The sequence below is a fragment of the Ostrea edulis genome, chromosome 7 (assembly GCF_947568905.1).
Source record: "Ostrea edulis chromosome 7, xbOstEdul1.1, whole genome shotgun sequence".
NCBI lineage: Eukaryota > Metazoa > Mollusca > Bivalvia > Ostreida > Ostreidae > Ostrea > Ostrea edulis.
In genome coordinates this window covers 58,310,982-58,324,832 of record NC_079170.1, presented here as the reverse complement: position 1 = coordinate 58,324,832, position 13,851 = coordinate 58,310,982, and the positions used below count along the sequence as shown (strand labels likewise).

Sequence of the window (13,851 nt, the reverse complement as noted above, 5' to 3'; positions counted from 1 at the left end):
AAAGCTGATGATCTGTATCCATTGTTCCAAATTTTACGCATTTCGAGATATTTGTTCATACATGTAAATGGACATACAGCTTGGCCAGATTTGAATACACGAATTTGGATTCCTTTACGGAATGGATCGGTTTTGGAACTCTTCAATTTAAGCGTAAATCCCTTATCATCACTGTCCTTGATCACATCTTCCATATTTAAAATGTTGTTTTGTTTAAAATTTTTAACTGTGAATTCACCACACCTAAGGAACGCAAAGAAGGCCAGAGAAAATGCTGCCTTCAACATAGAATCAAGAAATTTTCCATACATTCCTCTTTGCAAGATGGTATGAATTTGAAGTAAAATTTTGTATGTAATTGGTCTTCGTCTCTCTTTTTGATGATTGTGTTTCTTAATCCCTCGTAAAACCATATGAAGTTTTGCGCAGCAGTCTATATAGGAAGAGGACATTGGGTTGTGGATGCCTGCCTTGACATAATAAAATCTAACTGCAGCCAAATATAGTTTGATAGTGCTGTATCCAAGTCCTAATGCCTTGTTGCAGTGGGTGACAAATAGGATGAGAGTTTGTTCTGAAATGGGTGTTGGCTTGTAGTCGGTTGCTGCTATTCCAATAGATGATAGAAATTGACAAAAGATCTTATAACCATGTCTGTATGTGCTTTTTGTGCTTTCACTCAAAGAATTTTCACACAATCTTTCAGCTTCTTCCTCTAATATAGTACGAGTTCTTGCATTGCAGGAATCATAACTGGGTTCTTTTCTGCTTGAGGGGCAGCCTGTCGGAATTTGGTCACCTGGAAACGAGATAAAGAATCTGCTATAATGTTTTTCTTTCCTGGGACATGGACGGAGGTTATGATAAAATTATCGCATGCCGATTTCCATGTTAGCTTTCGAAGCAATTTCATGATCATGGGTGACTTTGACCTGCGTTTGTTAATAATTTGGACGGTCGCGAGGTTGTCACAACAAAACTTAATTCGTTTGCCAGTCCACTCGTGACCCCATATAACCACTGCCACCACTATCGGATATAATTCTAGTAACGCCATTGATAATGAATCACTTCCTAAGGTCTGAATCTCGACTGGCCATTTCCCTTGGAACCATTTTCCGTGGTAATATCCACCAAAACCGTGCTTGGAAGAAGCATCAGTATACAATGAAATGTCCGAAGCAAAAGTCATATTGTCTTCTAAGAAGAAAGATCTCCCATTCCACTGTTTGAGAAAAGTTTCCCACATAGCAAGGTCAAGTCTACATTCTTTGGTTAGGTTCACATGATAATGCAATTCGGGGACCGAGTGCGCTAACGTTAGTAAATAAGAAATAAAAGACCTTCCTGCTGGAATAATACGAGCTGCAAAATTGAAATGGCCCAAGACGCTTAGCAGTTTTCTCTTAGTACACGAGCGTTTTACTTTAAGTTCTTCTATAAGAGAGAAAATACGATTTATCTTCTCAACTGGAATTCTAGCCTCCATTTTTTCTGAGTCCAGTATTATGCCTAAATACTCCAAAACAGTACAAGGACCCATAGTTTTCTTTTCAGATATCGGAATACCTAACCTTCTAAACACCATAGTCAGTATGGCCATGCTTCGAAGACCTTCATCACCCGGAATATCAATAGTTAGAAAATCATCAAGCAAATGCAAGATATGTTTGATGTTATAGTTGTTTTGTAAGATCCAACACACAACTTGCGACAACATATCAAAAATTTTTGGGCTACTTCGGCACCCAAACACTAATCGCTTGTAGAAGTAGTATTTGTTTCTCCATTTAACACCATAAAAAGGTTGCACTTCCGGAGAAATGGGAATCAGCTTGAAAGCATCCACAATGTCCGTTTTACACATGCAAGAGTTGACTCCCAACGATTTTAATATACTTATAGCATCATCTATATGTACATATTGCAAAGAGTATTCATCTTTGTTGATCAGACTGTTGATACTCGAGTCGGATTCGGAGTTATGCGGAGCAGACAAATCAACAATCAGTCTATTTTTCTTGGAATATTTCCCTACCGCTATCCCAATAGGACTTATACGGTATATCTTATACGGAGGTTTGTCAAACGGCCCACTTAAAAAACCCTTTGAAAGTTCCTGTTCGATTAGGGAATCCACTACTTCTGGTTTTTCGCGCGCAGAAAGATTATTTCTACTTTCAAAGGAGGTTTGGGGTAATTCTGAAATTCCAGTATCGAAACCATTTTTTAATCCTTCAATAAAATTTTGAACAAAACATTGGTCGGAATGATCTAATAGTTCCTTTTGAAGAATTCCAATATTAATTGGGGTGTTAACCTTAAAATCTGAAACAATATTTCCTGAGTGGGATTTGTCATCTAATAGTCACGCCTTTTCACTGGTGATACTTTGCTTGGCTTTCAGTTTGTTGCACGTGGGTGCTGCGTGGTTGTTGAATTTGCATTCTGAACATATGTGGACTAAGTTGCACGCTTTCCTCTGACACCCTGTCACACTGTTAAAATTGTTGCAAATTTCTTTGCCCTTATGTTTAATCCTAGGCCTGCCCTGAACATCACACAGACTAGATGTTTGCGGATTTTGTTGTGATGCGCTTGACTGGGATTGCAAGGTGTTGTGTTTAATTCTGGGGCAGAAGTGGGACGAATGTGTGACACTATTGCACATTTCACAACGATTAATAGTCTGTCCGGCAAATATGGTTGTAAATAGTTTTGTGTCTCTAATAGCCCAATCAATTCTGATGTTTCTCTGTTGTAGAAGTGTACTGGCCCTTGCTGAAAATGCTTTGTGGTAATCGTAAAAAGCCGACCCCTTAGTGGTGGATGCCATTTCAATGATATCCCTTAAGTATGCATCTAACTCGGACCTTCTCTCTGGAAAGAATTCGCATAGGATGTTCCGATACTTAGTGAATGCCACTATAAACTCGCTTAAAGTCAGATTTCTTTGTAATCTGGGGTCAGTGTTGTTTTTAATTACGATGAAGCGCCCATCGCTGTCATGTAGACTATTCTCCTCAATTTCGTGGGGCATAAGAAGTAGAGCCAAGTTGACATCCTTACCTTGCATGATCTGGTTTCGCAGATTTGACGATACCGTTTCTATATGAGGGACGGAGTCGGAAGATATTCTTGGCGTAGGTGTGTCAATTGTGAAATTTCCTGATCCTGAGGGCTCATTGTCCTGGTTGGAAACGCCGCGGAGCTTGAGTGTGCTAATCTCATTTGCGAGATGCTCAACTGATCGTTGTATGTTTTGGACAGCATTTGACAGTTCTACCTGCTTCCGCCCAGCCTCGTCTTGGTGCCTAAGGAATGGATCATTTGTTGACATCCGCCCAGCCTCGTTCTCGGGATTGTTGATTGAAGATGCCGGAAGTAAATTCAATTCGCCATATTGAACATTTACCTCTCGGTCCTGAACCTGAATTTCCCTTGAATCGTCCGTTGAGTCACTTCTGTCTTTATTCAGAACATTGTCCTTAAATATTTGCACGAGTTGAGCTTTCTTCAAATTTGATGGCAAGATTATATTGGCTTCTCTCAGTTTATTAAACAATTCTGAAGTAGACCAATTTTCAGGCTCGTTCAAATTCCATCGCGAATTGTTTTCGTGACGGGGTCTGACTTGTCTCTGCCTAACTGGCGCTGTTGTAGCGTTTTGTTTTCGTTTCCTTCCTGGCATTTTAGAAGATATGACGCGTAGCTTAGTCACAGTAATCACATAAAGATTGTAATAAACTCGGTAACTGGAGCGTGACAATTTAAACAAAGCATGCGCACATTAGCCTGTCACTGTTCACATTCGAAGTTTAACTGTAACGAAGGTACTAATCACAGTAATGTTACACTGAATATTAGCGATATAAACAGAAACAATATCCTAGAATCTGAAGGAAACTGCAAATAGAGCGTGTCCGTATCAACACCCACGCTCACATTCACATGTCGAGGTTCAAATTCGCAGTTTGGTGTATATACCGTAAGTTCAATGAACACAAATAAATATGCACAAGTGATAAATCCTTGAATAATATTCCGAAGGAATCTAAGAAATTTGTTTAGCCACAGAAGAACTTCAAAACTGATGCAGTGATGCTATACAGCTTAATACTGATTGGTCTATTTGATCACGTGATACACGAGATCTGCCATATTCTAAATATAGATCCGATAGCTATGATACAGAATCAACTTATATAAACTATATTTAATAACTTAAATAACAAGGAGACTTTTTACATCAAATTGAATATGTTTCTCTACCTTTGACATTTTGGTAACAAATTTTCTGAATCGCAAGATATCCAAACCTTCTCCTCGTAATGCCCCATACAATGACGCCAACATATCCTCTCCAACTTGCTCCAATTTAGTGACAGAGGCAAATTTATCTAGGAAAGGCTTACTGGCTGTTACATAAACGTATAAATTTGCCTTCATCTTCTTGAGTGTGACCTGTTTACTGATTCCATACAGCCTAGATGTTGTATCACATCCCGTCAAAGCGTGCATCACTAAGAGACACTGACATAGGTCTTTTCCAAGAATCTGCCTTGTGTTATATATGTTCCAAATCCGATGGTTTTTCATTTGTTTATCGGAATAAAAGAATAACTCCTTTTCGATATCAGGCTCTAAATAATAAAGTAATAGTATGAGCATATCAGTATCCTCGCCAATTAAAGCAACGGACTGAGTTCTCACTTTCTGAAGAGCTGTAAAACCAAAGTATGGTCTGCATCTGCTTCAGATTGTATTACTTCACAACCGGCTTCTCAGAGTCTTGTAGACAGCATTTGAATAAATTTTTTCTTGTTTTCTTTGTTTGACAGAAAATGCTCTCTTTTCGCGGTGCATACAGTAGATTCATTGAATATAGTCTTCCTAGACTGTAAACCCTTTGATCTTCTCTGATGGGTGAGATCCTTGGTTGATTGTGCGTTGTTGTAGCCATCAAATACAACACAGGCATTTGTAAATTTGTGGGTGACATATTGCACGTAGATCGTCAGTATTTGTTCGAAAGTTGATTTCTGTGGCCAGTTAAACCTGTGTAGCAGAGATCCTCCATCAAGTACGAATGTAGAACATTTATTTAGAGATGCGCCATCGCTACTGCAATCACCTGTTGACCAAATAGCATCTGCAAGTTGGCTTTTGCTAGCTTCTCTCAGAAGACCTGAACTATCAAAAAGTGCTGGTGGAATACTTGTCAGTTCGTATCTGAAAACTTCACTCAAATCCGGATAACTATCTTTAGCAATAGCACTGAGACGTTGAAACATCAATTGTGGATCCACATTGACACTATCTCCATCATCGACTTTAACTGAGTGTTTTGATGTTAGGGTGATTGCATGATCCTTCCTTTTGAAAACGTGTTTCACTGCATCTTTTCCGACCATTGATTGAATAACCTGCCTACCAATCTCAAGACTTTTGTCAACATTGATATTTGATTCAGCTGTTACACCATCGTGTAAACCACGAAGATCCTTGAGGTCTTCTTGGAAAGGTGCACTCTCTTCCAGATAAGCTAAAATTCTGGTCGTATCAATTTCATCTCTATTCATGCGCAAATGAGACGTGTCTTTATGCTGCTCACTAGATGTGTGCTATGTCTCTGTAAGGGTCTGCATTGCAAGACTGAATTCGGCACACAAGGGAGAAGATAAGACCCACAGAGTTCGATGGTACTCTGTTATACCTCGCCCTCTTGTGAGACCACCAGATGTCTTTAGACTTCTCATGAGAACTTGCTCAATTGTCAGGTCTGTCCAGATACCAGCCCACAAACGATTTGATCTTCTTATCACATGTTTCCCAGACAAGAAAGATTCATATATCAAGGGATGTGATGATTGAAGCTTCTGCATATCGGAAAGGTAGATGTAAGCGGATTTAAGATACAAATTGTGTCCAGAAGCGGCAAAATATGGCAGCATTCTTTGAACGGTGTCTAAGTGAAGCAGCCTGTCACCTGTTCTTTCCGCTCTGATAAATTTCTGGACAAGATCAATCATTTCAAGATACTGGAACCATAAATTTGCCGTTCTGCATTCTGATAGTAAATCCTTATAATTGGAGAGTACACTTTCTATTCTATCAAAAACTGCATTACGTACAACATCAACGATTATGTTCCCCTGCAGAAGGTCCTCATATATATCTTGCACTTCTTTGAGGTCCTTGTTTGAATTACAAGTGTCACTGCTTTGTAGATCTTCAGCAATTCCAAAGGCTTTTTTGATTACGATGCTGCTAAGGGCGGATTCCACTAAAAAATGACCACGAAGAGCTCTTGATACCACTTTACCATTGAGCATATGTTTAACTGCGTTAGGAGCATATACTGTTTCAAGGACTTCCTCTAGACCCGAACCTGCCATCAAATGACCAATGGATCCCAGAAAACTCATCTGTAAATGAAACCCACCGAGGCGTAATACGATGTTTCGTAGCACATGATCTTTTGATTCATTTCTGATTATGATAACAGATTTCCAGTACAGTGGCTGGTCAAACGTGACAATTGGAACTCTTGCGTATTTTTCGGCTTCACCTGTGACAAACATTAATGTTGAATATATACAGGACATATCTCCAAGTTCCAAATCTATCACTGGAAAAAACACCATTGATGTTTTTCCGGGATGATCACCTTTGTGCACCATTTGCATAAATCCTGACTACGATGGCGTTGGAGACTTTAGTGGTTTAATTATCCGTGATAAGGCATCCAAGTGATGATACTTGTCCATGTGCCGAAGGCTTTGAAGCTTGTCAAATTTCACTTCTTGCAACTCCAAAGCTTTCCTGTAGATTTTTATGTCGATTGTTCCTAAATTTAATATCGAGTCTCTTGAAACGTCGACTCTAGGAACACGTTTATTGTTGAAGAAACCTGGGGTGGCTGTTGACATGATCCCCATACCATGAAATGTACTGTGACCGTCTATTGTATTAGAATTATGGTCAACATTATCGGCGATAAATTGCATACAAGACTCCGCAGGTATATCAAATCGGGAGTTTCCTTCAACTAGAGCTGCGCAGGACTCAAACTTTTGCACTTCACTGTATGAGGAACAGAATCCCATTTTGTTTAGAGTGTCAACAAGGTATTTTGAAGCAAAATGTTGGTGAAGTTGTACTGAAAGGCTCAACTGTAATGGTGCTATAATCACCCTTGGGCGCACAGCTTGAATAATAGCTTGTCCAATTGAAGCAATTTTTAACGGATGTTTTTCTTCTGAGAAAATTCCTTGGAGAAGAGCCCCAAGTCCACCTGGAAGAAAACTAAGGTTTTGTTGAAGGCATTCAACTTCTGATGGCTTGGGATATGCTTGTTTTGATACACTCATTGATTTAATTTCTGATCGTATTATTTTCGCTGCAGCTTTAATAATAGCATCTTTGTTTTCTGCTTCTCCGTTTTTGGATTCTCTGAAAAATTCGTGCAGAATATATCTGGCTGTGTAGCGAAAAGTGACAACATCTGGCTTACCATTGATACTTGTAATTATGATATTTTGGCCATATCTTTCGTTCAATTTTTGACGCATGTTTGACTGAGTATGGATCGTTACAATGCCCAGACATTTTTCTTACTAATTCGTCAATTGTCATTTGTTCATCGTCATTTTCCTCAAAATATTTCATAGTTTCCTCAAACGCAGTTTTACAAGTATCTTTCACAGGCCTTCCAAGAGAGCGCCTCTTCCGACGTGGTTCTTCAAAAGAGCTGTGGACTGGAATCTGTTTCAGTGTCCGAAAATTGATGCTACAAGGCTGATGATATATCGCATCTGACACATGTAAATCATTCACAGAATGTATGCGACCTTTGACTTGATTTCCCCATGAATCATTTCGTTCAATGCATACTTGTAATATTTTGCTGTGAAAGTCCATAGTTCGAACAGGATAAACGTCACTTCCTCGTTTCTGCTTATTAACTTTGTAAAATTCCTTCTACATTGTTGATGAACTACATCACCAGGTTTGGAAAATACTGTTCCTTGACGCTCTTGACTGGCATTATTCAAGCCCAGACTTCCCTTTTCCTTCAAAATTTGTCGTTCTGAACAAGACACAGCTTCACAGCAAATGATGCACAATTCTTCAGTTGATGCCATAGCTGAAAAATATCGTTAGATATTGATAAAAAATTTTAAAAAAACACATTCCTTTAAAATGCTAACATTTTAACATAAACGGCGTTCCATACTTTGAAAAATTGACCAGAACGGCATGGACATAAATACTGTATTGCTTCATCAATTGTTACGTATTTGCATTCATAAGCATTAATAAACGTTTTATTTATTTGTTTATCTTAGATATGAGACAACAAAATACATTACAACGTTCTAAGTTGTATTGTAAATGCATTTGGCCTAATGTAAATACGAGAATAAAATCTGCAATTACATTGAATTTTTTAGTGAATATTTGGTGTAATCAAGGCAATTTATGAAAATTTGATTGATAGTAAGTTTACTTACCTGTTAGAAATGCAATATATAGAGGAACACTCAAAGGAATCGGCATTTTATCCATTATCTCCGTACATTGTTATCATTTCATGTATTGTTTACATCATACACTCATGACGTCGCAATGGAAAATCAAGTATGGAATATCACTCAGGACATCGGTTTTGAACAAATATTACGCGAAATAATTATTTTGAATTCTCTGAAACGGCTCGATAGAAATCGGTGGATTTTTGATCAGATACTCCTTTTTACTTATACATCATGTCTGTATTAATAAAAATTCTGTTGCAATTAGGTAAAGTTTAATTTTTAATTTGACTGGACTACAAGGTAGCCCTTAAAGATTAAGTTACCTGTATAATTTTGAGGTTGCAAGGTCATACCACTCCAGACATAAGAAAATATTGTCCACTCAATATCTTAAGAACCCCTTTGCATGAAAGACATCAAACATTGTACACTGGTACCCCCAAAGGAGTAGATGACCCCTGTTGATATTAAGGTCAAGGTATCAGGCATTTCAGTGGTTGTCATTTGATTTAGGGCTCATTTCATCATTCTGTGATAAGAAATTCATCAATAGAAATGGTTTCCTCCATGATGAAAATGTTAAAGGAATGCACTCCATTTGTACACGAATTAACAGCTGATTTTTTAATTACAGTTAACACTGAAGAGATGAGACAACTCTATGTGGATATGAAGGTCTCCAAGTCAACATTCAGTATGGTTAAAGACCTAATGGCATTGAAAATGTACAGACCAAGGTAAGGCATCATTGACACAGCTGTATTATGTATTCAGTGCCAACACTATCGATTTTCATACTGATTCTGATTTTTAGCCGAGTTGCAACAAAGTTGAATTCGGCTATTGGTTTGGTGATGCGGTTGGGCGTCAACAATTGGTTTCCAGATGATAACTCAAAAAGTTTACAATCTAATCAAATGAAACTTTGATATATTGTTGGGTACCAGGTAAGGAAGACCCCTATTGATTTTGGAGAAAAATGGTCAAAGGTCAAGGTCACAGTGACCGAAAATAGAATGAAAATTTAAAAAAAAATTGGTTTCCGGATGATAACTCAGAAAGTTTAAATCTGAATCAAATGAAACTTTGATATATTGTTGGGTACCAGGTAAGGAAGACCCCTATTGAATTTGGAGAACAAAGGTCAAGGTCACAGTGACCAAATATAGAATGAAAATTTCAGAAATATTTGGTTTCCGGATGATAACTCAGAAAGTTTAAATCCGAATCAAATGAAACTTTGATATATTGTTGGGTACCAGGTAAGGAAGACCCCTATTGATTTTGGAGAACAAAGGTCAAGGTCACAGTGACCGAATATAGAATGAAAATTTCAGAAAAATTTGGTTTCCGGATGATAACTCAGAAAGTTTAAATCGGAATCAAATGATACTTAAGGACATGCGGGACGATGTGGCCAAAAATAACTAGTCAATGAATATTTTTTCTTTTTTTTCATGAAGCACCATCAGGATGTTCTGTACAATGTGTATAAATTTCTTGGCCACTTTCTAGGAATACAAGGGAGATAATAAGCTTTGAATTAATCCCCCCCCCCTTTTCGAAAATTGTGAATTTTACAAGATCATTCCGATTTTCAATTCAAAAAAATAATTTGATGGAATTTTTATCTATATCTTTTACAATAATCTTTAGAATATATGCAAAATATAAAATATATATTAATAAAAACATGCTTAAACATAACCATACAATAAGAAATTGGGAGAATTTGGGGTGGAAATTAGTACTTAAAAACAGGGTAGTCCAGATACTCAATGAAGCACTGTTCAAAAACCTGTCAATGAATTTTTTTGCAAACACTGCAATTAAAAAGCTATTCATATACCTAACTTCCTGTAGAAATATGACGGGGCGAAACTAATCTTGATTTTGAGGTAGGTGTCCTTGAAGTTATACATTGATATGTTCACTTGGGGTTAGGCTTGGCGAAATATTTGTTATTAATAACTTTCAAGCTTATATTCTTTTCATGTACAACTACTGTTAAAAGTAATGGGGGAGGGGACCGTCTCAATTTATTTGCACTTCAAAATAAAAAAAAAAGCTCATTGTCAAAGGGGGGGGGGGGGGGGGGAGCAGCCTAATTCTTCGTGCCTGTTTTGGAGTACATTGTTAGAAACTATTTGTTTTGAACCTATTGAAATATTTAGAATTTTCATGATTATGGAACAAAAATTGAGTTAATAAAAACAAATTTAATATTTATTTTTTTAAAATATAAATGTATATATTAAACATGGCTTCGGACGAAACATCTAATCTAGCTCTACAATTCGTCTTCTTTCAAACCACGGGTTAGATCTAGTTAACGTCAATATGAGCTACTACTTCTACTTCCTTTACAAGATCAACAGCATTTCCGCGGCAATGGTAGCTAGTGTCCTTGACTCGATCGAATTTATGTGTCACACATGTTGTGACTTTGCACCTTTTTCTTTTTCACACGTCTGCTTCTCGCATACATTCCAACGTGTGTCATATTTTTAGGTCACCTGAATTCATTCAGGTGACCTATTGCTATCTGTTTTTGTCCGTCGTCGTTCGTCGTGCGTTAACATTTGAACATTTTCAGCTTCTTTTCTGAAACCCCTGAACCAATTTCAACCAATTTTGGCATATAGCATCTGTGGGTGGAGGGGAACAAAAATTGTGAAATTCGTGGTCCCTGCCCCCCTGGGGCCTGAGGGGTGGGGCAAAAACCATCAAAATGAGTGTAATTTTAAAAAATCTTCTTCTTTACTCCTGGACATCAAGAAGCCAAACTGTGGGCATAATTATAATGAGCGTTGAGCCCTCTACCAAAATTGTAAAATTCATGGCCCCTGGGGCAGGGGTTCTTGTGTTAGGGTGGGGCTCTATTGGTCATATAGTGAAAGTGTAGAAATTCTTTGAAAATCTTCTTCTCTGTCTCTGGGTATTAAGTAGACAAACTAATAGCATGGTAATGATGAGCAAGGATGCCTCTTTATACCCCCCGCAACAAGTTGTGGGGGGGGTATACTGGAATCGGGTTGTCCGTCCGTCCGTCTGTAGACGCAATGGTTTCCGGGCTCTAAAGCATTATCCTTTCCACCTACCGTCACCATATCATATATATGGACTACCCATGGGATGAAGATGTTCCTTATCGATTTTGGGGTCAATAGGTCAAAGGTCAAAGCACACTGGACATCGAAGTAGCAATATGGTTTCCGGGCTCTAAAGTGTTATCCTTTCCACCTACAGTCACCATATGATACATATGGACTACCCATAGGATAAAGATGTTCCCTATCGATTTTGGGGTCAAAAGGTCAAAGGTCAAGCGCACTGGACATTGAAGTAGCAATATGGTTTCCGGGCTCGAAAGCGTTATCCTTTCCACCTACAGTCACCATATCAAACATATGGACTACCCATGGGATGAAGATGTTCCCTATCGATTTTGGGGTCAAAAGGTCAAAGGTCATGCGCACTGGACATCGAAATAGCAACACTCAGAAAAGAGGTAGTTTATACCTATTACCAACACCCTTTGGGAGATTGGGGTAAGCGGGGGGTATTCTTAGTGAGCATTGCTCACAGTACCTCTTGTTAAAAATTGTGAAATTCATGTCCCCTGGATCAGGGGTTCTGGTGCTAGGGTGGGGCTATAGTGAAAATGCATTATTTCTTTGAAAATCTTCTCCTCTGCTACTGGGTATTAAGTAGACAAACTAATAGTATGATAATGATGATCAAGGATGCTTCTTTCAAAACTGAAATTTATGGCCCCTGGGTCAGGGGTTCTGGTGGAAAGGCGGGGCTGACCACATAGCTATTCAATGTTTCTTCCATCCAAAAGTAAAATTCTTATATTTAAACACAAACCTAATTCAAATATTGGAAGGTTGTTACATGATACTCAGGTGACCTATAAGGCCCCTGGGCCTCTTGTTTACATTAGTTACCATTTCCGCAGCAGTGTTTCGTAAAGTTAGTAAAAATAATTTGGAATATGAAATAGTTTAAGAGATAAAGCGTACCGGGCTTATATTTACATGAAAATGCTTGCGAAAATTAAACATTCCTAGTATTTGAACAAAAGTAACGATTGTTGTCATAAGGGGGGGGGGGGTATTTTTCGCAAACAAGGGTCGATTATGATTTTAAGCACGTGAATAGTTCGTACGTTTCCCAAGCAAGATTCGGAGAAATGTGTGTCCAGTTCTAGTTTCATACTACTATAGTAAATATCAACAAACGATCATCATCTTACACTTGCACTGAGTCATTGTTTACAGACGATTGACTTTCTTTTTGAAAATGCCTAGAGCATGTAGGAGTGATTTTGGTGACTTATAGGCTATACTATCAAAATTACTGTGGTGCATACTATATACATGTAATATATGCAAAAGGAGACTTGTAAACACTATGAAATAAAATAAAAATTATCATTTGACAAGAATTCAATCAACAGATTTACACATGACACTAAACATCGGTAGCAAATTACAACAAAATATGATGACATTTTCCCCGCGATACAACGTTGTGACGTACTTTTTTATTATGACGTCATATAGTGTGGCTGTACAGCATTGTGATTTTTCTCGGGAAGCTTGAACTACGTTGCGTCCGGTTCTAAATTTATAATAAATTCGCAACCATCACGTGATCATTGTCCCGCATATCCTTAAAGATATTGTTATGTACCAGGTAAGGAAGACCCCTATTGATTTTGGAGAAAATAGGTCAAGGTCACAGTGACTGAAAATAGATTTAATATTCAAAAAAAATTTGGTTTCCGGAGGATAGCTCGAAAAATTTTAATTTGAATCAAATGAAACTTGGATATATTGTTGGATACCAGCAAAGCAAGGCCCCTATTGATTTTGGAGAAAAAGGTCAAGGTCACAGTGACCGAAAATAGATTGAAAACTTCAGACAAATATGGTTTCTGGACAGTAACTCGAAAAGTTTAAAACTGAAATTAATTCTTCACAATTATAAATATGCCACATCATTCCTGACTTTACAAGGTATCCCATGCAACTCGGCTTATGCACCCCTGGGTGCATATATTGATTTTTGTTGTTTGTTTATAAGTATCAGACGTAGATAAACAAAGTACGTGTAGTACCATGTCGTGTGTACATGTTGCAATTTGTACAAGTTACAACTGTATGTTATAGTTTTTGTTCATGTTTATTTATAACCTGAGTGACACAAAATACAAGCGGATAACCTGTACAAAGTTTTTATTAGCTCACCTTAACTGAAAGCTCAAATGAGCTTTTCTGATCGCTTGTTCTCCGTCGTCTGT

General features: G+C 37.9%; 2 protein-coding genes across 11 annotated transcripts in view; one reads left to right on the top strand and one right to left on the bottom strand.

Moving 5' to 3' along the window:
• The window catches only part of LOC125655910 (voltage-dependent calcium channel subunit alpha-2/delta-2-like), a 134,263-nt gene that overhangs the window by 87,978 nt on the left and 32,434 nt on the right, over positions 1–13,851 (top strand). For all 10 annotated transcript variants that reach the window (XM_056144819.1, XM_056144816.1, XM_056144818.1 and 7 more), the window contains one exon: positions 9,175–9,277. In XM_056144819.1, the coding sequence (XP_056000794.1) occupies positions 9,175–9,277 (103 nt within the window). The remainder of the gene's footprint in view (positions 1–9,174; positions 9,278–13,851) is intronic.
• Positions 664–4,229, bottom strand: LOC130048272 (uncharacterized). The gene is made up of 2 exons (XM_056144820.1): positions 2,321–4,229; positions 664–799 (listed from the first exon to the last, which is right to left on the bottom strand). The coding sequence occupies exon 1, from the start codon at positions 3,689–3,691 to the stop codon at positions 2,369–2,371; it is 1,323 nt and encodes a 440-aa protein (XP_056000795.1). The 5' UTR covers positions 3,692–4,229; the 3' UTR covers positions 664–799; positions 2,321–2,368.